Raw genomic sequence first — 25,842 nt, 5'->3', positions numbered from 1 at the left:
TGTGGTGGGGTATTTGTGCAGAATGTTTTAAACAATGCACAGAGCCCTGGACTTGGAATGAGGCTGGAATGCCATGGAGCATCCCAAGGCCAGCTCTGGCTCTCCAGTCACTCATCCAGCTTCAGTGGCTTAGGAAATTCCTTTAATCAGAAAGACAAGACTGATGCCTGGGAATCATAACTTCTGGAGCAGCTCCAGGTAAATCTGGGAAAGAACTCCCCTTTAATCTGGAATGGATTAACTCAGTGTGCTGCAGCACTGCTGGAATCACTTCAGCCTGGTTTGAGTGCAGGGAGCGAAGCACCAAGAGGTTTTCACACACAAACCTACAGTTCTTACCTGAGGAAAAATCAAAATATCTCCTCTTTAAGCTCTTTTAAGTGGAAATCCAAGCAATGGCAACAACACAGGTGACTATGAACCAATAATGCCCAGTGAGACCATCCCTGTGCAAAGGCTTTTAAAGCAAAGGCACAATGTCACACTGAAGATTTTGCTTGTCCTTTCTTGAGCACAACAGGGCTAACAATAACTAATGTACTGTGGGAATCAGGTATGAATACATCAATTATAAATATATATCAGTTATAGGGGGTTATGTTTGCCCAGGATTTTCAAGACATGGGCACATGGACCTGGAGAACCGTGTAGCTGGTTGGCCCTTCATGACTCAGAGAGCAGAGCTGGTTTTCAGAGGCCCAAATTTTGCCCCAAATTACGCAAAATTAAGGGCTGCTGCAGCACTGCTTTGTTAAATTCTATTTTCTGAACCCAAATTTGCCAAACCCTCTTTGTTTGTCTCTGACATGAACGCAGTCTCACCACAGCAACTACAATTTCCCCAAACTCTCAAAGCTGTGATTCTGTATTTGCACTTAAAAACGGGTTGTTTTGATAGGTTTGGGGTTTTTTGGGGGGGTTTCTATGCATTTAGCAGACAGCAAACCTAAGAAAACCAGCACAATATGGACCCCCCCAACTTGCAGTATCTACCTATTGTCTCCAAGACACAAATTACCCTGTGCAATGCAGCTGTAATGTAGGTATTTTAGATAAACTTGCTATTCTCAGCAAGAATTATCATTATAAAAATCATACAAATCATTGTTCAGAAAGAAGATTTTATGATCAGGTCAGAAAAAAAAAATGTGATTTCAAAAAAAATCCATTTCATTTCTGATCCACTTATGAACAAGCCAATCCTGAGAATCTCTGTTGTAACAGGAAAAGGACACAAAAACATCAAGAAACAAGACTCCAAAGCTGCCAATGAGCCAAGGAAGGTGGTGAACAAAGTAGAGGCCCCTGGAGGATTTGGTTTTTGGCATCTTTAAGACAAGGCTCAGCCCATAGGTTCAGTTTCCCATCATGGCCAAGGCAAAGAGCAGGTAAAAGGTGCCTTCTGTGGCCCTTCTTCAGAACTAAACACAAATTTTGTACACATGTTGTTTAAACAGATATTTTATAAATACATATTTTAACATTTCTTTGTATCACAGTAACCAGTTGTAGGTAATTTTGGCATTTTGTGATATAACACATCCAAAGACTTTCTTCTCCATCTCTTCCTGGGCTCTGAATTTTCTCAGTTCAGTAGTTTTAGCACAAATCACTGAAAATACAGGGATTGTTACAGTTCTTAGAACTCTGGTTAATACCATTTAATGCCATTTTTATGGAAGTGCAAACAGCAAGGATAATCTGCTTCCAAATGCTAACTAGTTCTCAGGGAATCTGTTAAGAAGTCAGTCTTTTTAGTAGAGCTGTTTGAAAATATTGTGGCATTCTAGTGAAGGAAAAGGTAGAGAGGGAATATGAGAAAACTCAGCAATTAATTAACCATTTCCATAATCTGTATACAATTGGCAATGAAAAACCTTCTGGTCTTTTGAAGTGTTTGTTGGGTTTTTAAAATATACCGAGAGTGAAAAAATAGAAGTCAGTAATGGCACCTTTGTGAAAAGGGGCTAAAATTCTAAACTAACTGTCCTCTATTCCTAACTTTTATTCCCATGGTTGGTGACTTAAGGGGGAATAGTTTGGAGAAAGAAAAGGGGAGATGTTATTTGCTCATGACAACAATCATACAAAGCATGTTCCTGCTTCTATCTGATAAATGCAGCTGTAAATACTCCACTTCTTCTTCCTCTGCCAATCAATCCTCTTCCAGCAATCAAAGACCATCATTTCCCTAAAATTTGCTGAACAGGAAAAAAAACCCTGTAGCCCCAAATCCACTCAGGTTTTTGTAGAGCTGAGGGAATCTGCTGCCCAGGTAAAACCCACAGGATTTGGAGCCACAAACGAGGCCTGACAGTTCAACCACACCAAGGGAGTTCTGCAAAAGAAAAGTGTGTTTTGGCAAGAATGGTCTGGGGCCTTTCAGAGGATTAAACTGAGAGTCCAGGGGCTGATTCTCTGCGCAGAAGTCCTCTCAAAGCCCTTCAGTGCTGCTCTTCAAGCGAGGGCTGGAAAGGGTTTCGTCTTTATCTCACAACAAAGCACATCAAACCCAATGCCAGGCTTTGGGGTATCACACTAATATCAATCCATCCTAAAAAAAAACCCCAGGCACAATAATTCAAACCAAAACTAACAACTGGAGCTCGAGCCACTACGAAAATAAATATAAAAAAAGCATCATCCTGTCTGGAGAAAGCAAAATACTCATTTTTCACAGCTTAAGAGTTCTCTCACTCCGGCTGTGTTTTGAAAACAAGCTGCTTCCCTGCTGGGCAATGCTGCTGGATCACAATTATTTCCCTGGCATTAGTAGGAAGGCCATCAAACTGCTGGAATAGCCTGTGAACTTTCCTGCTGGAATGACAGCAGCAGGTACAATGGGGATTTTCCGCTTTTATTGATTTTTGGGGGCACTGTGTGGGCTCCACGTGGATGTTTACAGCACTTCACACCGGCAGAAATACAACATTTATACACATTATCCCAGAGATGACCCAAAGGACTGAACAAGCCCAGGAAGCCGCTCAAAGAAGCGATTTTATAACTTCTTTATTTTGGGATTTATGGGTAAAACATCCACATACATGATTTCTAAATCACTGTTAAAAAAGTCCAGATTTCTTTGAAGGGCACAGACTTTCCAAGACACTTTTGGGTGGGAATTTTTTGGAATAGGAACAGGTAAGAACTTACATTATTCCTTGGGATTGCTGTGCTCTGCTCCTGGTTCCTCAGCCCCAGCTGACAGAGGGCAGTGACACCCAGAGCTCCACAAATGGAGATGCAGAAATTCCTCAGGTTGTGGCTGCCTGGAATGACACACAAACAAATTAGCTGGAAAAATAACATCTGCTGTTGATTTGAGGTCACTTTCTGTTTGCAGTACAAATATGTAAATGTAAAGGTAGAATTTCACGTCTCTTTTTCTTGGCAGCAATGTCGGTCCCACCTCTTTTTTTTTCTGGGCTCTGTGCCCACCCCTGCTCACTGTCACAGTTGTGCTTCGTGCAACAACTGAGTGGTAGTGAGGGAACAGAGAGAAAATGTCCATGCTCACCTTATCTCCTACATTATCCCTTAAAAATTTATCATTAAATAACAGCTGATACACAGAAAACTGCTGAGCAGAAGTTTCTTTCAATATGTCTTGATTAAAAACTGCAAAAGCAAGGATATTTGAAATGGAAATTACTAAAATATCATTACTTATGATCATGTAAGTTTATTTATATTTCTATCATTGGGATTTATGTAACCCAAGGGCTGTGCTGGACCAGTCTCTGTGTCCATGGTTTGTTGGTATCAACCCTTACTGAGACTCACAAAGTCAAAGACAGACTCCACACACAATGGACATTTCCAAGACAACTTGAAACTGGTGGGAAATCCTACAGAAATCTGGAGCCATGGGACCCTCTGTATGTGCAAGTCCCAGCCACCAGCAACACAAACTGCTGTGTGGCCTCACTAAGCCTGGCCTAAAGACCTGGAGTCTAAATAACACCGACCCAGTTCCACGGGCTGCACTTGGAGATGCAACACTGACCCACTTGTGTCCGACTGCTCCAGAAGTGGGCACTGAAAAGCCTCTTTTTAAGGCCTAATTCCTCCCTCTCCAGCTCTGCAACCCCCTGAGCTGACAGCTAAAACGCACCAAAGCCTGGGTTTGTTCTCCAGAGGAGGCAGCAGGAAGGAAACCCCTCAGCACTGACCCATCTCCAGGTTCATTATCAGTTCCATATTGAAGGAATCTGCTTTATCCCTGTTTAGGCTGCTGGGAGGCATCTGTTTTGCTTCAGCTTTTTTGTTACCTCTGCTGTACCACCGATTTTCTTTCTTTCTTTTTTTTTTTTTCCTTTTTCAGATTGAGGAGTTAATGGTTTTGATTTGATACAATATGAACTGAGCTTTCTGTCTTCCCTTTCAGTCAAAACAGTAGTTCGTGGGCAGGCTGAGCACTCCAACCACTGCCAGGTTTTCTGAAGCCCAACTCAAGTGATTTCATTCCCCTTGAATATGTTTTGTTAAATGTAGAGATTGAAACAGGACACATGAAGATGTCAAGATATTTGATGCCATAAGCAAATAAAGTCAGGTTTCAATCAACGTGGAGGAAACCAGCTGAACCCCACAAAGAAATGAGGCTTGCTTTCAACTTCTGCAGACTTCCACAAAAAACAGAGAATAAGTTAAAATATGGAGCCAGATTCCACAAATCTATTGCATTTTTTATGTCTTTATAAAGTGAAAGTACTACATGGAAAATATTTAAAGGTATATGTGGGTCAGAAAAGAAAAGGAAGGGGAGAAGAAAGGGAAAACTGGAAGCAACAGGTCTGACAACTCCAACCAGAATTTGTACACTCCATTTTTTTATCCCTCTGGAAAAAAATGTCTTTTAATGCTGTAGGAAAATATGTCAGTAAAGACTGTGCTGCATCCTGGAGAACATTTCAACCACTGAAAAAACTTACATTTTGTCACCTTCTGATTCTTGAGCTTATAGCAGAAAAATTGTGAAATCATAATTAGATCCATGTTAACATAAAAAACAGCAGTGACAATCTGAAAGAGAACATACATTTGCTTGTTTAGTAGACAAATAGTCTGAAACACCTTAACTGCACGGAAATGTTGCTTCATAATCATAATGGGAATGACAAACACCAAATCACTGCCAGACAAACAGTATCAATGTAAATATCTGGGAAATTATGACTTGTTTTATGGATGGCACATCAGTGAGCAGAATACAGAACTATTTTCTCTCCCAGTATTTGGCTGTGCAATGTTAAGTTGCCCCAGAGTTTAAAGAGGCAGTTTGAAAAGGATAAATGGAAAAGCAGGAATATTGGCAGATTACCTGGATTGGCAGCTGATTTGTTGAATAGCAGCCTATGAAGCTGTGAGATCTCCAGCAGCCCAGCCCAGCAGGAAGCCCCAGGACGGTGCTTGATCCACTCTTCAATTCTGGCAGGAAACGTGAATTTGGCTGGAACAAATTCCAGAAGAAATTGTAAAACACTGTAAGGAAAAAAAAGGTTGAATAAGTCTGAACTTCATCTTCCAAAACACGAAAAAAGAAAGAATCAAACTGCAGCCACAGGAGAACCATCACAGCAATGCTCCACCTCCCTCCTGGAGAGGAACTCGGAGTCACTGCAGCTCCTCATGTCCTACCCCTACACAGAGGCCACAAATCACAAGCCCAACACTTGCATATGCTCCTTTCTGGTGGCCTGCACTGAAACAGCACCTTCTGGCCACCAGAACTACACTAGAACTACACCCCCCTGCTGCCTTTCAAAGACTGGAAGGAGAAAAAAACTCTATTATTTCACACAGAAGGGCTTAGAATGAACAGAGTTGACAACTACACTCGAGGCTCTGAGCTGGAGAGCTGGGACTCAGCTCCACGAGGAGGAGGAGGGAGCAATCCCAAACCTGAGTCCATCACACAAGCCTGGATGAATTCCATGCTCACTAACATGTCAGTTTTAATGGAACACCCCTTTCCAATTAATATTTCAACTCCCATTTCTGAAGCTCAACAACTCACCAAGCGTGGTTTTACTGCACTCATTTCCACAGCCCTTTTTACCAGTGCAGTAAATTATATCCCCCTTATGGGCACAGGTTTGGAGTCCTATTTTTCCTCAGGCATTTTTACCTGCTGGGATCATTCCTCCTTTTGCTTTGTCATCTCCTACCTACAAATGTGAAACCTGAAGCCAGTGACCAAACAGCAAGTGATTCAGCACTATGGAAGTGCCAGCTCAGGTGCTGCTTCTGACCTTTTCCCAATCCAAATTCAAATGGCAGGAGCCAGCACGACAGGATTGGTGACGGGGCATGGGATTGAAATAAAACCTTGAGCAGCTTCTGCTGCAAGTGCATACACAACTCAGGGTGCAGAAGATAAGAGGGAAGAGGTGATTTATTCTCATTTGCTCTAAGTGGCAGAGATTAGTGTCAAGTCAGTACAACAGCACAGTACATCAAGCTCATTTGTCAACCACCAAATATTTTTGCAAACACGAACAAGATGCTTCTCTGGCATATTATATCTGTATTATGCAGACAGAGAAACGCATCCAAGATAAAATAACAAAAAAATAAAAAAAGGCAGCTTTTGCAAAAGGCTCCAGGCGAGATTACTCATGTTTGAGAAGTGCTTAAGACTGCGAACTCACGGCAGAGCAGCCAAGAGGAAGCAGACAGTGGGAAGGAGCTCCAGAACTCCCCGGGCTCTCCACACGCTCCTGCAGCAGGTGCCAAATCCAGGGGGTTCCATCGAGGCACAACCTCCTGTCCTCGGCTGGGGACACTCCGAGCCCGTGTGTGCAGCTGGGCAGCCACAGCTCCTGGACAGGGATTCAGTTCCAGGAGCTGATTTCTGCCTCCATTCCCATCCCGCGCAAATCCCCAAATCCGGTTACGGGCGCGGAATATCCTCTGCGGAAAGGCCTCTGCATCCAGGAGCTCCCAGGGAGCTCCCATCCCCAACAGACCTGCCAAATTCCAAGGCATGAACACAGCCAGGGTGAAGGAGGCATTACCCACACGATGCTCGCTCGTATTTGCTGATTACAGGCAGAAACTGGACTTCCAAGAAGGAAAAATACTTCGTGGTCCCTCACATTCATTAGCTCTTGATAAACAAGCAACACTCCAATTCTGCATCACTGCAGCATTTCAGTCTGAGGTTGTGTTGGATGAGACTGGCCACAAATCTGCTCCAGGATAAGCGAAACCAAGGAATTTGTTTGAATTTAAGACCAAAACTCTGATTTTCACTTTAAATGTGATGCAAATAAAGCCACAATATTTTCTTTCAAGGTACTGGCCCAGATTCTGAACACTCTACTCGCTCTTACAAAATATATTTACATGAAATATTTATATATTTTGTTGCTTTCCATGCAACTAGTATCAAGGTAATGTTATGAAAACAAAGTAATTTATGACTCAGGTTCCAGGTGAGCTCTAAAATCTACTATAATCCACTCAGCCCATCACACCTACCAGTGATTCAACACAAACAGTCTGTTATTTAATACTCCAGGGGAGAGATGGAAAGCATAAAAAGCTTGCAGAAGGCAAATGTAGGGTGATCCTGCCCCCAAAACCCCCAGCATGGAAAAGAACAGTCCCACACAGCTGAAATTTTGAAGCAAGGGAAGGTTGGCTTTGACCTTTAAAAATCTTTTTGTGTAGTGAATTATAATAATTCTGCATATTTTTTCGTTCCTGCTGAAATATTAATGAGAAATGTTTACTTAGAAGGCTGAGCACTACAGAACTGAAGAAAATTTTAACAAAAAAGCAGAATTTTCAAGTACTACACCTCGAAACTTCCTGCTGACAAAACCCAGCTGATATCCTACTCGCTCTCATGATAATTTAAGTCCCCTCAAGGTTAATAATTCCTCATCCAGAGGAGCCTAAGGGGAAAAATTACAGAGCAAATGCACTGCTTAAATAAACAACCCAAAAAACCAAGTACTAGAGCAGCAGGTTCAGCTGTTTAGTGTTTAAAGCCAGATGCAGAACCAAGCTGGAACCACAATTATGCATCAAACCACTCTTAAGTCTTGATAAAGTTTCCAGGCTCGTTTTCATAGAGCATCATCCTCTGCAAAGTTAGGACTTACTTCGCTAGTCAGTGAGAAACTTTTTCTTTTCATGAGACTCCAGGTTTTTGTGTTTTTTAAAGGCTGGAACAAGTTTTCTGCAGGAACTGGCTGCCTCTCCAGAGAACTGTCATCACTGGACCTAAAATAATTAAACAATACAAACACAACATATATTCACACTCTGAGAAGTCACCTGAGCCTGCAAGACATACTCAGTTTATTCAGCATTTATTTATGCTGCTGAAGTTATTAGACTTTGTAGCCACCTTTGAAAATAACTTTTAAAGTTAAAAAAAAATGTTGCAAGTAATGTTTTAAGGTTTTTTTATGCCATTTCTGCAGCTGAGCAGACTCACTAAAATGGGGAAAACCTCCAAAAAATGGAATATGGTATTTAAAACCGTGTCTAAACACTGAGGTTTCAGGTGGTTTTTAAAGCCACGACTGAACATCATGACTAAAGTTGGACTCACACATGCAAAAGTTCTGTTGTGAGATCCAGGACTGGGTGGCAGCGAGTCCAAACGAGGCACTGCAGCTCCTCTTCTGCTCCAAACCCTGCAGCTATTCTGGAAAACCAAACAGATTAAAAAGTGGTGGGAATCAGCCACTTCCACTTCCCAGCTGAGCTTTGGCCTCCTGCCCCCACAACCCACTTCACACATTTCAGGCCCACGGATGCTCTTGGGTTGTTGTTCCTTCACATTCAAGCAGCAGAATATTTGTGTTGCCAGTCCCTGGCACTATAATTTTAATATTACAATAATTACTGTTTTTCTTAAATCCCTGGTAAAATATTCTGTCCCAGGAAGAGCAAACCCAGGAATTCCACATGAAAAGAGGATGAAGAGACTGCCAGGACATTTCTTTTCTTCCTGCAGTATTGTTGTCAGTGATGAGAAAATCGCAGAATCACAGACTGGTATGGGATGGAAGGGACAATAAAGATCATTTAGTTCAAACCCCCAAATAATAAAATGACATTAAAAGGTGATTTATGTTCCTCTAATAATTCTTTGCCTTCATATTCTCTGTTAGAAATAGTAGTTACTACCATTTGGAAAAGTCCCAGTGAAGGTGTTATTTTCACGGAACAGTTAACTTGGAACCTTGACATCATCGCTTTCTGCAAAGGTTTAGTGCTTGTCCTGCTAAAAATAAAACTGGTTTGGTAAATATTTGGATATTTAGGAATACGGAGTGGGTAACTCGAGACTCTTGTTTGGAGACATTTTCCCATTTTAACACCTTACACTGGAGTAAGTAAACAGAAATAGACACCGGTTTAGAAGTGAAATCCACTTCGTTAAGGACAGCTCCACAGTGCGGATGAGGAAAAGCAAGTTTTCCTTGGAATTTGGGAGCCTTGCCCCAGCTCCTGTGCCTCTCCAGCTGCTCTAACATCCCAGTGCTGTTGTGTGTTCCTGGATGTCAAATACAGACGCTGCACGTGATGTGTGAGGATGTCACATAGGTGTGTCTGGCACATCTGCAGGGGCTCTAAATCGCTGTTAATAACAGCTCAACCCCCCAAAAGCTGCTCAGTTGTACAATATCCACCAGTAATTACTCCTGGGGGAAAGCAAAGGTGGAGCTGGGCTCCGGAGTGAATCGGGGTCCTGCAAACACATCCCAGTATTAACTTGCTCGTTGGATTTTGGCTTGAACTATCCTCTAAAAGCATTTTTACGCGCTCCTGACTGAACGGCGGCCGGGCAAATTCCACCTGGAAACCCATCCCAGTTCCCACGGAACAATTCCGGTTTATCTTAACCTGGGCTAGGGAACGAGACGGGGGTGGAACGAGACGGGCTTTAAAATCCCTTCCGACCCAAACCACTCTGGGATTCTATGATTCTATGTATCTATGATCTTATTAAAAAACAACAAAGCAAATAAAACCAGTAAAATATAAAGAAGCCCCTTTGTCCACCGGGAGAGCCCAGCGGGCATCACCTCCCCGGGATCCCCATCCCTGCGGGAACGGGGGGTCCCGGCGGCAGCGCGGCCGCTCCCCTGCTCCCGGAGGGGGAACAAGCGCCGGGAATGGCAGCGGGCACGGGAACAAGCGCCGGGAATGGCAGCGGGCACGGGAACAAGCGCCGGGAATGGCAGCGGGCACAGGCGCGGGGGGACCCGCGGGGCGAACCCACGGACCCGAGCGGGGCCGGACCGACCTGCGGGGCTGCGGCTGCTGCTCCGGGCTGTGGAGGGACACCCTGCGGGCGGGGAGGAGAGAGGAGAGGACCGGGATAACTGGGATAACCGGGATAGCCGCCCCTCCCCTCCCCTTCCCGGCCACCACGAGCCGCCCCAGCGGCGGGGCCGCGGCGCCCTCTGCGGGTACCGTGAGGCTCCAAAACCCCCTTCTGCTGGAAACCGCGTCGCTTTGCTAATTTGTTAATGGTTTTAATTAAACCCTCTAATTAGCCCTTTTAATTAATCATAAGCCGCGCGAGGCCTTGAGTTATTTCTCGGCCCGCTTTTCAGCGAAAGAGCCGCGGTGAGATGCTGTCGGGAGCTCGGGCAAACCCTCAAAACTCAAATTTTAAGTTTCGCTGAGCTGACCTTGATGGGCTTCAGCGAACGAAGCCTGGGGAATAAATATATATTGGGGAAGTTGGGCATCTGGAAGGACCTTTTGCAAAAACCAGGAGATGAGGAGGAAGGTGAACAAAGGCTTAGTGTTTGCGTTGGGAAAACACCAGCGGAGGGGAAGAGATGCTAAAAAGAGTAAAGATATGGACTAATTGTTATGGAAAATGAGGAGTTAATAACCAACAGAAGGTAGAATGCTAAGTGAGGAAAGAGAACGATATAATTTAGAAGCAATTAACATTAATCTCTTTGTTTGCTAAAAATGGATGAATTAAGAATTATTATTGGGCGACCTGTGCCAGGGCCTCACAGGGAAGAGTTTGTTCCCAATATCCCACCTAACCCTGCCCTCTTTCAGCTTGAGCTCATTCCCCCTTGTCCTGTCACTCTGTGCCCTTTGGAAAGCCCCTCTCCAGCCTTCCTGTAAGCCCCCTTCAGGTGCTGGAAAGCTGGGCATGAATATTTTAAAGTATTTTGATAGGGGGAAAAAAGTGTTGTATAATTTACTGCATTTTTAATACAGTTTTACTTTTTATTCTCACGCAGGCTCATCATTTCTGTGGTTGCTGCAGCCTGGCTAATTAACACGGGCTTTGGGAGGATGATTAAAGGAAGGCTCCGTGTATCTGCATTGTTCTGGTTTAATTGCTGCTCAAGCAATGATTCAGAGTTGGTTTTGGCAGTTGAGCAGCGTTTGTCTGGCACTGTGAAATTCCCTGTTTATATCCATGAGCCTCGTCTGGTGTTGATGGGCAAAAAGCATGAGGATTTGTAACATTTTTAGCAGCAGGCTCATGGGTGGAAGAGGTTTGGTTACGCGCCCTCCAAGGCTCTGGCTGAGGTGCTCGGGTGGTGCTGGTGGTCACAGAGCCCACAGCTGGAGTGTCCCCCCCTGGGGGGACAGAACTGGGCCTCGTGGCTGGTGCAGGGCAGGAGAAGAGGGAATCAGGCTGGAAGGAGCCCCTCACTCTGCAGGACCACGGAGGATCATTCCTACACCTCCCACTGCCTGAAGAAGAGCCTGAAGAAGAGCCCTCTCAGTGCAACCCATGAGAGACCCAACCCAGGAGTGGCTGTGCCTGAAGCACACGAGGGCAGTGACAGGAGCGACCATGTGAGCAACTGCAGAGGAAAAACTAAGCCCCAAATGCTCCTCATAATCCATGAAGGCAAACAAATGGAACCTGGAAAGTGGTTTTGTGCTGAGGACACTGATGGACCTTGTTGGCCCTGAGCAGCCTCACCCAGACCTTCTCAGCAGCCCCAGTTCAGCTCAAGCTGAGTTTTCCACAGTCCTGGATTGACCTCAGACTGATGCCATCAGCAGCTTAGCTCCTGCAGCCACCCCTGTTTCCTGGCTGGGCTTTGGATCTGTGCTGTAGCCCTGTCACAGGTCCTGGCTCTGACCTCGTCTCCTTTGCTTCCTGGGTTTATTTAAAAATGCTTGACATTAATCGTAAGGAAAAAGGAGGAAAACAGCAATTTGTATAGGGAAAATCACTGCCAGAGACTAGAAAACTTTTCCAGAAATAGAGGTTGAAATTCCAAGCTTTATCCAGGCCTGGTGCTGTCTCTGTTCCTGAATAAACACATCTTTGATGTCACAGGCTGCATTTTATGACATCCCCTTAAAAAAGAAGTGACTAAAGAGAGAATAATGTGAAAGACAGCCAATTATTCCATAAATGTAAACTACATTAAGAAGTGGTGTATAACATTATATATTTATGGCTACAATTTTGTTCTGCTGTCACATAACAAAATGAATAATGCATTAGTCCAAGGATTTGTCATTAAGTGAATTTCTACGTTGCCTTGCTACTAAAATATAAAACTCCTTGGTGGGTGTATGTGTGTGACATTAACATTAACCCTTTTCTGGGAGCATAAATAGGGTGGGTGAAGGTACTTTTAGGCTGGAAAATTGAATTTATAATTTTATAATTTGATTTTTAAGGTGAAACAATGCTAATTGTAGTCATCAGAAAGATCTGAAGACATTCAGGAAGGTTTTTCTGCTAATGAGATGTGACAAATGCAGTTCTCTTCTAAGAGACAAACAACTCCTCAGTACAAAAAAAGACAGGAACAGGAAGCAAATCCAGTGAAGAGCCATGAAGATGATTCAGAGTCCAACTGGAGGTGGCCCTGCCCAACCTGTTCTGGCTCATCCTGCTTTGAGCAGAGGACTGGGCTTGGTGGTCACTGGAGATGCCTTCCAACCTCAGTCTGGCTCTGTGAAATGGTGCAATGAATAATTAAAAAAAAAATAATTAAAAGATGAGACTGTTCCTCATATGGTTAAAGTTAAAGAATGCATTGAATGAAGATCAAGTGCCTCCTAAAAACATTTCTCAAGTTCATGGTATCTCCCTCTAGTTCCTGTGGCTTTCAGTCTCTTTTCCATGTTGTCTTTTTTTAATTCTGGTACCTCTGAGGAGAGAGAGGAACATCTATTTACAGCCTGACAAGGGAGACTAAAGGGTCAATCTAACTTATGATTAGGAGAAAATTACCTGTATGGTTAAGGTCAGCTAGACTGGATATGGGATTTTCAGGCCCCAGCCTAAATTCTTTTCTTTTCCCATGAGTCCTGCTGAGGGGAAAAAAAGAAAACCCTGATCCAGTTAGATGAGGGCGTGACTTTCTTGGTGTGGAGCCTTCCAGGTGTTGTGCAGAGCTCCCCATGTAGATGTACACGAGGAGTTTGCACCTTTCAAAGCTGAGATTAAACTTCCCTGAAATACCATTTATCTCAGAATGCATTTATCTGATTTTTTTTTTCTATTTTCTCCTATTTGTCCCTAATGTAATTGGCAGCAAAATTGATTCGGCTTCCTGCTGAGTTGGACTTGAAAGGTGAACACTGAATTTTCTATTACTTGGGTTTAATGCAGTGTGAAGACCCCACAATTTGATAAATTCAGACCTGCTGGGGAAGAACTGGGGAACTCCATTTTGGACACAAAGGATCAGATCTTGTCTTGTGTTGCAGAGACTACTGGTTTGAATTTTGAGGTTATGAGAGAAAAGTGGTTTCTCTGCAATATGTTTGGAAAATTCAGGGAGTTGTTTTCCTACTGGGGCTCCTGCTGTGCCACGAGTGTGGAGCAGCAAGTTCTCAGGTTTGGGGGAAAAAAAGACGATGGGTATAGTGGTACCACCCAAAAAACCAACGGCCACCCCACAAACAAACCCAAAGTAACCAAAAACTCCCCAAACCACAGAGAAACTGAAATAATAAAAATTTTGTGAGGATGGCCCAGGAGCAGGACAGGACAATACGAGCAGGGTGAGAAGCTGGAAGAGATGTTTCCTCCAAAAGGAGACGTTTGGGAGAGCGAAGGAGCACAAACACCAGAACAAACCAGTGATCTGTTGTCCTCTGTGTCTAAGGGAATAGGAAAAGGTCTCTGGCTAATGAGTAAATTCCTAATTGTGAGGTGTTGAAAAGCTGTGCTTAGGGAAGCAAAATCAGAACAAACACGAGCTGTGCCTGGACTGACAGCTCTTGCCTCAGCAGAGGACGTGGGTGAGGTAACCTCGAGGATTTTCCAATCCTACATTTCTACAGTTTCACACTCTTATTTATATAAAGATTCTCTTCCATAAATCCAGCAAACAAACCTTTGCCTGGAAAGCCATTTCCATACCCCATTAGTGCTGTTATTAATTAATTTCAATAACTTATCCCATGAGGTGCTGCCTGTGTTCTGTTTTTCCCTGGCTGGTTTCCTTAAGCTCCCAGATAACTGCTGCTACTTAGCTCTGATTCCATTATGAAATTAGTTTCTGGTGGAAGTATGTTCCTCTTCCAAAGCCTTGTGCTCATCTGAGGTGCAGCATTAATGATGGGAAGCTTATTAAGCACCTGAACAGATGTTTGAGTGGGTTTTAGTGTCTCCCTGTGTTATCTCCCCACAGCCAAGAGGAGAGCCTGAGCTCCAGGAAGGCGTGAGCACCTTGTAGCACACGTAGCTCAACATAAATCCCCGTGTTCACTCCCAGTGTGGATCCCTGGTACGGATTAGCTGGTTTCATTAGCAGCCTCAGAGCCTGGCTGTTTAATATTAATAATCCCTGTTAGCCTATAGACTTAATTAGGGTGAGAAGCAGCTGGATGCTGGGCAGGGCCAGCCTTGGCTCCAGACGTGGCTCTGCCCTGGTTGCTGAGCTCTTAACTGGGGGCAGCTGGAACAGCACAGCCTCGTGGCTCCTTATCCCCCTCCTCCTTCCTGCCTCCAGGACCCTTTTAAAGGCTTCTGGCTCCCACTCAGGAGCTGGGAGTGTGGTTGGAGCAGTCCTTGTAGTCAGGCAGTTTTTCCTCTGCATGGGAGTAGCTGCCTTTGCTCCTCTGGGGTGAGTGTTCTTTGCCTTCTGCTCCCAGGGACAGAATACAGGGGTTACTTGGGCTGTCAGCACTGGGCTAATTCATTTCTCCTGGCTGTCCTTACAAAAACTTGCTCAAGCCAAGGGCAGGTTTTGACCCGTTTGGGTGTTACAAAGCTGGAAAAACATCCAGGAATCTTAGAGGTGAAAAAATGCAGCAGAGCTGCTCGAGTGCTCCTCAACTTGCAGAGCCTGTAACTGCAGTGGCACCAGTCCAGCACTCGATATTCCTCCTGGTGGAGGGTATGAAACCCCGGCAGCAGCAGAGTTCTGCAGCTCAATTAGCACAGTTCATAAACTATGCAGCTCAATTAAGAAAGCCTTGTCTGTGGAAAGCAAAGCAAATGGAAATGGATGCCTGAGGTAATAAAATATGCAGTTCAGTTGGAAGATGATGCAGGTGGTTAATGAAAGTGTTATCTGATATGCAAGATGGGAATGGGAGAGCGTGTGTAGAGGTAAAAAAAGAGGTTGGGTGTGTCTGAGTTTGTCCATCGCAGCAGGGGAGGCTGTGGAGCATCTGAAGTGGCCTTTTTTGTTGCTTATGAGTATTTTGGAACCATCTCCAAACCAGCAATGGCTGTGAAGAAATGAGTATCCAAAGTTTTTCTGTTCCTGATGTGGTGTATCCACAGGATGTGCAGCAGATGTTGTGTTTGGTGATGCAGATGAGCCTCTGGAGCCCTGCAGCTGCCAGTGAGCTCTGGGTGTTGTACAGGGTAGGGCTGCCAGGCAATGCCCACCTACAAACCTGCCCAACCAACACCTGTAGGGCTGGGGGAGGGCCTGGCTCCTCAGAGACTTGGGTCAAATCCGAGAGTTTTTAGGGAAAATTTCTTTTAATTTCAGCAGGAGCTTTGATTCTGTCTGGTGCACAGGATTTGGACTTTAGAATTAAACAGTTATTCTGAAAGTGTCAAACAGGATTGCTGTGCTTTGTAAATAACTGGGGAATAAGCAATGCCAAGTATGGGGGGGAAAAAAGAGGAATGGTTGGTCAGAGAGGTTGTGGATTCCCCAGCCCTGGAAGTGTCCGAGGCCAGGTTGGACGGGGCTTGGAGCAACCTGGGATACTGGAAGGTGTCCCTGACCATGGCAGGGAGTGGCACTGGATGGGTTTTAAGGTTCCTGCCAACCTAAACCAGTCTGGGATTCTATGGTTTTAAAATAGTTTTAGTAATTAATATAGAATTTGATAGAAATATTAGTTTGATACCTAACATTTTTTATTTGGCTGTGGTTACAATCCTGAATAATCCACTTAGTGTATGAAACTATGCAAATACACTAAATATTGGGCTGCTGCCAGTCAAATGCATGGCCTAGAAATGCTTCTTCTTACCTGGTCCTATAGAAACCAAATACTACTTCCTAAATGTCTGTGGCATTATCCACTCGTTTGCCAGGGACAGCATAAGGTAAAATCAGGAAATACCTGCAGGGAGAATAAAAGGCTATTGATCCTTGCAATGGCAACAAGAATCTCTCCATTCATTTCAGTGAGCTTTTGAGAAGCCCTGGTACTTTTTCTGGAGTGAAATGTTTCATCCTCCCAGGAAGGGAAACACTGGGATGTGTTATCTGAAGGGTGGGGGGGTGATCAAATTGGGGATCTCCTGTCGTGACAGAGGGGACACTGCAGCTGGTTCTACAGTCCCTGGGTGGAATTCCCAATATCTGTGAAAGCTGTGAATTAGTGAACTCTAAGGCATGTGATACATAAAGACCTTGCTTACAAGGGAAACCCTTCCCTGGTCCTCCAGGTGTCTGTATCCATCCTGATTCCAGCAGAATCAGGGATGTTGCTGCTTTTAAGAACGACTGGATTGGGGGACTGCTCATCCGTGCCTTGGCAGGACTTGGAGAGGCACAAAGCCACACATTTAAAGGACATTAATAGGTGATGCCCCATCCTGTGCTGACAAGGCCACGCCACCACCTCCTAGAGCATTTTAAACTTATTTACTGCACCACAGATTTCAGCTTCAGAACCTGACAATTATTAGCCAAACCTGAGCCATTTGGAGGTGTGATCTGTGATTTCTGCCTTCTCCTTAGTTTTCCATGGCTGACTCTTGGCACACAGCAGATTTTTGGCCTCAAGACAAACTGCAGGGACACAAACCTGTTCTTCCCATTAGCCTTTTAAGTTGGTAGGTTGGGAGAGGGTGGGTTTTTCATGAATACCCTAAATTAAAGAGACTCCAGCCTGACTGTGAAATTAATAGAGCTATCAAAAACCCCACTGTCATTATACAACAGTTGTTAATTATTTACAAGCAAACTTCTGCAAGAGCAGTATTGTATCTGTCAGCATTGTCGTTATTACAGTTAAAGTGCTTTGTCTGGGTAGAAGATAACATGACTCATTTTGGTGAAATGCAATGAATATGGAATATTCTGTTTCTCTTCACCAATTAGTCAGAGGGAGAACAATGGCGTGTCTCTTTCCTAACAAGATGTTTGTTTTTAAGAGTCTAACAAAATAAATATTTTCAGGGCTTTGCTTACAAAGGGCGTAATTCATTGCAGCTATTATAATCAAAGTTAAAAGCTAAAACCAGTTTATTTTTTTTCTAGAATGGGGAAAAACAATTTTCATCAAGCAAATTCTCCTTTTTCAGCTGGTGAAAAATGCATGTGAGTCTTTTTATTATTATAGTATCTTGGTTTGTCTTATTATTTCAATGAAGGCTTTAAAGCTCATCCAAGTCCCTGGGCAGGGACACCTTCTACCATCCCAAGTTGCTCCAATCCCTGTCCAACCTGGCCTTGGGCACTTCCAGGGATGGGGAATCCACAACCTCTGGGTGATTTTGGTTGCTAATAAAGTCAAAAGGAGACTTGCAGTGAGCAAAGGAATGAACCCCTTAATTCCTGCTCTACAATGACTTGACTGGTTACCGGATGCAGAGGTAAAATCCAAGCCTCTCATTTATGCTCTCCCAGATCGTGCTGCCCTTTGAAATTTATTATTTTAAAATCTCTTGTTTGGAATGTGATTTTTAGAGTGAGAATATTTATGTTCTGCTACTATCTCAATTTTTTTACAGTCTCACAAGGGTAGGAGAGAAGCCAGCTGTGCCCTCTGTGTACTTACTAAGGTAAAGGGAAGCTGTAGAGAACACACAATTGCATTTTTCTTAAAGAACAACAGCAATGACTTAACATCATTAAAAGAATGTGTTCACCCCCCATTAATTCTGTATTTGATTCAGAGGCTGTGGTGCAATGAACAGGAGCAAAAAAGCTATTTGGAGGAACTGCCCTCAAAGTTGAGGACTGATGTGGCTGACTGTGTATTCTGGGGAGCAGATCTTTTAAAACTGTGTGGTTTAGAAGTTCTTTTAATATTAAAAAAGGCCTGACAAGAATGGTACAAACATTTCTCCTCATTATCTCTGGGCAAACAGCCTTTCCTTTCTCCCAGCAGTTGGCTGAGAGTGCCTGACCTTCCACTTGGCCCTTGTGAGTTGGTTTGTTTGATATTTCTTTGGCTGTTATTAGAAAAATGTCAGTGCTGGGGCACTCCCAGGGGGGCTTTGCTCCTGTGCCCTCCCAGGACGGGAGGGCACGGCCAGGACAGGATCTGTTGGGATGTAGGGGAGGTCTGAGTTAAGGCTGACTTGTTGGCAATCTGGGATTTCTTTAGCAGAGGGAAGTTAAGGGGAGAAGCATCCAGCCATGGTTAATGTGGAAGGGAAGCACAGTCAGGTGTGTGCAGAATGCCATGGAATGACTTAGAAATCATCCCTGCACTGCAGCTGCCAAGCTTTGGAGGTGTTCAGGTCCTGGGCACTGGTTCCTCCTGGGAAGGGCTGGCTGAAGGTCTGGGAGCTGGGGAGTTGCAACGGGTGTCAGGTGAAAGGATGTGTCTCCTCCAGTGTCCTGCTCCTTCCCGACTTTTCTTTTGGCTCCTGTTCCTCCAAAGATGCTGACGGGGTCCAGCCTTCCCACCAGCCTCTGAGAAGAGGCCCCATAAGTAATATTAACTTCTGCAATTTCCTTGTTACTCTTAAGCAGGTTATTAATTAACTGAATGTAACCACTGGCTGTTGATAAATCCTTTTAACTAATTCAAATTCCATATTGAGCCCGGAGCGTTTTCACTCGAGCTGCTGCTGGAGTTAAGCTGGGTGAGGAATTAGTCCTGAGCTGTTTTTGAGTGCAGGAGTTGGGGAAAACGGAGAGAAGATATTTGTTTGCTTGATTCCACATGACAACTCCAGGGTAACTGAACAGACTGTACGGTTGGGTTGACAGGGCTGTGCCAGCAGCCTCACATTCCAGAGGCAGGGGGATGGAAGGGGCACTGACAACTGCAATGGATCCCACCCGAATTTCTCCAAAGAGCGACAATTTGCCTTCAATTATTAATGGTTTTCAGAGGTTTCCCTTCTGAGAGGTATGAATAACTTAATGTGTGTTCATGTAACGTTTGCAATGATGAATAAATTAGTGCATGGGAAGAAACTGAGCAGCAGATCCAAGTATTAAATAATGGAAGAGGTTTTTGAGGAAATGTAGTCATTAACAGTGGGACTGTTGCTGGTTTTTCTCTGAGTTCTCAGTGGTTACTGGATGTAGAAATGTATTAGTGATGTTGGAAGTGCCACAGAAAGAAAAGCAGTGCCTGTGTGTGTGTGTGTGACAGCTGGACATGAACCTGCAGTGCTCCTGGATCATCCTGGGGCTCCCATGGGTTTCCTTTCCCTCCCCTCACTCGGGGGCACTTTGTCCCCTGTGCTGCAGAATTAATGTCTTACTTTAGGGGGACTTTGACATGCTGGGAATACACTTGGTCCTATTAAATCTTGAGCTGAAGAGACACTGGAGTGGATTCCCAGGTACCTGGGAGGAACTTCAGGATGTTCAATGATTATTCAGTGGCTGCTGTTTCAGGAGACTTTGAGGTTCAGTGGTTGTGCATTTATTTATTTATTGCAAAAAAACCAATTTTCACTGCCAGTGGCATTTTTCATAACAGGGTTCCTGTATTCTGACCCTATCCTGTGGTCCCTCATGCTCTGCCTCCTTCACCCTTTAGACAGGAATACATATTATTCCCTTTGTAAAATGTTATAAGGAGTTCTTTTTCTGTAACATCACTACAGTCTTGAAAATATGTCGCAGATATAAAAGCCTGTTAAGCAACACTTAAAACTGAGCAGCTTTTGAAAGCACCACCGTGACAGTGAGTGAATTGGTATTTGTTATGAAGCAATTTATTCCATCTTGGCAGCGTGTTGTTTAGTTTAGTGTAATATTTTAATATCATTAAGATATTTAGGCATGGGACTCTTACAAGACAGATCTGTCTTCCTGATGTTAAAGAATGCTAAGTCTTAAGAAGTGTTATATATAGCATTGGTGTGTGCTGAAACAGCAGGCAAACAGAAACCTCTGGGATTCCTTATGTGCTGAAAACTGCACAAAGCTGTCTTGGCAGCACCTAAATTACCAAGTAGGTATTTATAAAAGAATTGATCAAGTTATCTGTTTACTGGGAAGTTCCTAAGTCCATTCTTCCCCCTGTGCATCAGTGGGTTCTGCCTGGATTATGCAGCCAAAATTGCCTCAGAGATGTGAAATCTGCTTCACTTCAAGCAGCCCTTGCCCCACAAAACCTGCAGAGCCAGGCAGTTTATCACGGGGGGAGTTATTTACCCACCTGGGAGGACACTGAACTTATTCCAGGCTGTGAGAGTGGTGCAGCCCTGGAACTCTGCTGGGAGGGATGAGCCTAAAAGGCTGTGTAATTCCTCTGATTATTCTGCAGTTCCTCCACAAGGATTCTGCTTCCTTGTGTGGAAGAGCTGGATGTTGAGAGCCAGTCAGCCCACAGCTCCAGGACTGAGCAAGGTGTTTCATTAATAAACCCCAGTTTTACCCCCAGCCTAATTAGTAGACTTCATAAGTTATTGTGTCATCATCTGGTCCAGCTCAGCATCCACGGGATTTCAGGACATGAAGTGTGGAAACCTGTCATGACAGAAAAAAAACGAGAGGCTTGTAGGAAACAATGGTTGTCTTGTGGGAAGAGTTGGAATGTGTGCAGCTGATCCCATGGGAACTGCTGTAGTCTGTTCACCCTGTGTGGAAATGATGCTCTTTCAATATAATCTTTAATCCTTTTCTTTCACTGAAAAATGTAAGGACTTTATTTCCAAATTTTGGAAGAGTGCTCTGTTTTAGTGAGTAAATGCTTTTCAAAACCACTAATAATTAGATTTATTTTTATAACATGGAGGGGAAAGGTTCTCTGAAATATTTGTAATATTTTGTCCATAAATTGCATATGTGAATGTTCTTGGGAAATGTATCCAGGCCTTTTTTGTTCCCCTGGGTGGGCATGGGGGGGAAGGAAGTGTCCAACAGTCTTGGTGATATTAAAACTTCTGTAATTGTTTGAGACAGAAATTCCACAGAACAGATTTTTCCTGCGAGGTGGAGAGGAAGAATTTCAAGAGAAGGGAATTCTGCCTCAAATTCCAAGTTTTCCTTGGAGAGGATTCTAATCTTCCTCCTATTCACGGAAAAGGAAATTAAATGAAATATGCAGTTGTTGCAAACATTTCTCCCCACCCTCTGAGAGGATGGAAGTCCAAACCTTTCTCTGTTCACCCCATGTATGAAGAACATCACCAACCCCCCAGGGTTTGGCAGAGCTGCTGTCCTGGTCTTTATGGGACTGTGTCCTAACTATTAAACCCTGTTTGGTAGAACCCTCAGTTGTGTTCCTGTGTATCCTGAGGTGTATTTCCAGTCTGCACACACAGTGCTGGAAAGGCAAAGAGTCTCTGATATTATTTTACTTCTGCTTTCCTGTAGCATCTTTCCTCTGAGGCACCCCAAGCCCTTTCCATAACCCCGTGTGCTCAGCATGGACACATGTCTGCCAGGTAAGGAAATGCATTTTATTGTCTCCTTTTCCTTTTTACAGATGCTCAAAGCCCTGGGCTCTGGTTTGCCCAAGATCCCCATGGTAAAGCAAGACTTTTGGCCTCCCAACCCTTCAACACCAAACTCTCCGTTTAAGGGGAATTCTCGGATCACTTCCTGTGGCAATGGATTTGCTATATGCAGGATGGAAAAAGTCCTGTCAGAGATGGGCTGGTGAGGAAAACAGCTCTAACCTTATGGAAACAGAAGTTTTTACTGTAGTTTAAACATGTTTCAACATGTTTGTGTATTTTCTGCAGTGTCACTGTCTCCCTCTCCCAGACACCCCCTGTGAAGCTATTGTCTCCCATACAAGGTGTCCTGGGAAGGTGTCCTGAGCTGTTTCCCACTGGTCCTTTGTTAACCCCTTCCTACTGGCTGTTGACCCTTTACCTGATGGTTTTTTCTGTGTGACCCTGAACTTGTGATTGGCCCCCGCTGACCTTCCTAAAAGCCTTATAAACCCCAACCCCACAATAAACTCCCTCTTTCGGCCGTCCCTCCCAGGTGGTCTTGCGGGGTCACCGGCCCACGTGCAGGGGTGGGGGGAAGAGCATTCACCTCGCAGGTAATGGGGCAAAGCAGCTTAAGGCCTGGAGGTCTCCCCCATTCTCCCCAATCCGCCGTAACTTCCCTCTCCCGTGTAATTCAAGTTCCTTTTTTTGAGCCAGGTGCTCGTTTTACACCTTTTGGATTTCTTTCTTTAACGTTTCTTTAATCTTACCTTGTGTTCATCAAAGAGCTTTGGCACCTGTGCTGGCTTGGCCCCCGAGCAGGGAACGGGAATCTCCCTATGGGAATTGTGCTGCAGCACTGGAGGAGAACCACGTGTGGTGTCCGTGGCAAACTGAGTGTCACAGAGGACAGGGGGGTTTGGGAAGTGCTGGGTTGGTTGGATTCACTCAGGAGCCCTGGCTGTGCCCTGGGTTTGGGGTATCCCTGAGCTCACTGCACCTCCAGCAAGTGAGCAAACCAGGAGATCAGGTGAGGTTCACTAAAGGTGAACTCTACTGGCTTGGGGTTCCTAAAATTCCTTAAATATAGTGAAGCTTTCCTTGATTTATGTTGCTTAGCATGGAATTAGATTAATAATATTATTGCACGGTTCTCTGAAGGTTGGATTTTGTTCATAAATAAAATTAGGCAACCATATTTACATTTCTTTGGAAGCTAAGGAAAACAATTATTTTTTTTGTAGAATTTCCTTCACTGAAAATATAAAAATTTTTATCCTCTCACTTCCTCTTCGGTTTAAAAGATATTTTTTCCTGTCCTTCTAATGTCATTCTGCAGGACCTGAGTTCCTGGTAAACTGGGAGACTCAGCCTTTTAGCTCAAAGTTCAATTGGCTTTTGGATGCCCTTAGGTCCAACTGCCCTTTTACATGGAATTTTTATTGTTAATCTTCTATTATTGGGGGAATTATTTTGCAAACAGACCAATTCAGTCCCTTCAAGCTCTGAAACCTGTCAGGCTGCCTTTCATTGTGATTGCTTGTGATAAGGAGCTTTGGTAAGAATGCTGTGCCTGCAGCAAGTGGAGACACTCACCTTGGAGGGGAACAGCTTCAAGGGCCCAGGCAACGTGTGGCTCTTTCAGCTTGTCATGAAAAGGGAAAGGAGGTGTTGAAAATCTGATCAAACCTTTGAATTAGATGTGGGACTGCACCAGGAACCAGTGGAAATGGCCTGTGTTATACACTGAGGCTTTTTTCCTGCCTAGAGTTGCTGCTTTCTTCCCCATGTTTTGGCCGTGGGAAGGTGTGGGTGATGTGGAGTCGAGGTGAGGTGGCCTCAAAGCGATGGGACATCCCTAACCCTAACCCTGAAGCAATTTAATCATCCAAACTGACCCTTTAAAAAAAAAAAGGTAATTAAAAATGACACTTTATAAGACATATGATTGTTTTCCCTTCTCCCCAGTGCCAGCTGCCCATTAGCAGCAAACAGCACAACCGTGCAGAGAGCAAGGAGGTGCTGAAGGAACAATTTAATGCCTATGCAAGGGAAGTGTTTTCAGCACTGTCACACAATGTAGGCATTAGGAAGACTTGCTATAATTCCATTTGAAAGAGCTCATGGTAAGTCAATGATTTTCTGCACCGTCCTTAGTGCTGTCTATAAAACCCACATCAAAATGTCTGTTCAGGTGGAGATCAGGACCTTTCCTGTGCAGAAACACACTGAGCAGAGTATAGTCTGCCAAAGGCCAAGGATCCCCGAGCTGGAGGGGACCCACAAGGATCGTGGAGCCCAAATCCTGAGGAAGGGGCTGCTGAGTTTCAGAGCAGCTGATCAAAGGGAGGGTTCAGTGGATCTTCCTTCCTGGAGCATTTCTCTGCATTTTGTGGGCACGTTTTGTTGTGCTGCTTCTGAGAGTGATGTTAAAAGCCAAAGCAAACTTCAGCCCCTCTTTTGTGCTCATGTAAAGGTTACAGAACGACAGCATTGATTCCTCTGGCCAGAAATTCTCCTCTGTAGCAGGTCTGTTCACTTGTTCTTTTTCTTTCAAACAGCGTGAGCTTACCGAGGGGTTTTTTTTTTACCTCCTTCCCAGGGAAGTATAGCTTTCACCAACACAGAGAGTTCTGTTTTCTCCATTAAAAACAACTGCCCTCAAGTGGAGCAGGCTTTTGTGTTTAGCCCTGGAAACAGAGCAGCTCATTCAGAGATAAGGCCTCTCTGCATTTGGGTTCCTGCAGTCACCTGACAGAGCCATGGGTAACTTTTAGGCTGCTTTATTCTGCATTCCTGACGTGCCTCCCTCCTGGCACTGCAATGAACAGCCTCGGGTTCAGTGCCTGCCACCCGAGCCCGGAGCTTTCTGCCCGCCGTGCCCTCCGATGCTGCCCGGGGTGGCAGGAGGGCAAAGCCAAGGGTCAGGCTTTGTCCCCAGAGCACCTTTTCCCCATCACCGAGGATGGCCGGGGGGAACCCTGAGCAGGTAAAACCATCAGTTTGTGTCCGTGGCTTTTCCAGCTTTTATTTTTGAACTTGAGAGTTGCTGAGAGCGAGAAGGACGGGCTCGATCTGAGCTCACACCACCCCCGATCTGAGCTCACACCATCCCCGGCACTCGGGTGGGGGGTGCTTTGTGCCATCGGGGCTGCCAGGAGGGTCCAGCCTGTTTGTGCCTCGGGCTTTGCAGTCTCAGGAGCTCCTTTCTGCTTTCGCGATGGCTTTGCACGGGTTGAAATAACCACAGGAATCGTTTTGGCAACGAAAGGGACTGTTTTTTTTCTAAACGAGAGTCGTTATCTTCTCCATCTTGCTAATAATGGCTTTCTGGAGTCAAGGCACAACAAACAACCCAGAAAGCAAAGGAAGAGGCTTCACCCACCTCCTGGAGCTCTGCTCTGCTGCTGACCATGGAAAGGTGCTTTGTAACCCTTGTCAGCTGGTCCAGTCACCAGCCTGCTCGGGTTATATTTATGCAGATGAAAAAAACCTTAAGTTTATTTATTAAGCTGTGTATTGTTTAGCTCGTTTCAAGCTATTTGTTGTTTAAAAGCAAAAAATCTCTAGTCGAAGGGTGGGGAGGCCTTGGCACAGGTTTCCCAGAGAAGCTGTGGCTGCCCCACCCCTGGAAGTGTCCAAGGCCAGGTTGGAGCAGCCTGGGCTAGTGGAAGGTGTCCCTGCCCATGGCAGGGGGTGGAACAAGATGGGCTTTAAGGTCTCTTCCAGAATTCTGGGATTTTATGATTCTAAAAGATCCTCCAAGATGCACTTTGTGTGCATGTGCTTAAGGACGTCCCTGGTTCGGGAGATCCTGTCTGAGGCTTTCACACACCATTTAAAAGCCTTTGCTAAGTTGG

General features: G+C 44.6%; 2 protein-coding genes across 6 annotated transcripts in view; one reads left to right on the top strand and one right to left on the bottom strand.

Annotated features, from left to right (window-relative positions):
• Positions 1-1,154: 1,154 nt before the first annotated feature.
• On the bottom strand, positions 1,155-6,963 carry SLC66A1L (solute carrier family 66 member 1 like). Its single transcript, XM_027730404.1, is given in 9 exon segments — positions 1,155-1,417; positions 2,239-2,338; positions 3,157-3,272; positions 4,938-5,028; positions 5,327-5,367; positions 5,370-5,455; positions 6,657-6,704; positions 6,706-6,807; positions 6,809-6,963. Coding segments are annotated over 9 exon segments (1,002 nt in total).
• Positions 6,964-19,221: 12,258 nt separating this feature from the next.
• VEPH1 (ventricular zone expressed PH domain containing 1) overlaps positions 19,222-25,842 on the top strand; it is a 63,300-nt gene continuing 56,679 nt past the window's right edge. For 3 of the 5 annotated variants that reach the window (XM_039389972.1, XM_039389969.1, XM_027731095.2), the window contains exons 1-2: positions 19,222-19,491; positions 21,918-21,988. The gene's annotated coding sequence lies outside the window, so the exon portion shown is untranslated. Of the gene's footprint in view, positions 19,492-21,917; positions 21,989-23,950; positions 24,109-24,881; positions 24,972-25,842 lie in introns of those variants that run through there. The other 2 variants (XM_039389970.1, XM_039389971.1) reach the window with 2 other exon arrangements.

This window comes from Pipra filicauda, unplaced genomic scaffold (assembly GCF_003945595.2).
Source record: "Pipra filicauda isolate LSUMZ 115617 unplaced genomic scaffold, ASM394559v2 scaffold78_size3787270_pilon, whole genome shotgun sequence".
Taxonomy (NCBI): domain Eukaryota; kingdom Metazoa; phylum Chordata; class Aves; order Passeriformes; family Pipridae; genus Pipra; species Pipra filicauda.
This window is presented reverse-complemented; position numbering and strand designations above follow the sequence as displayed.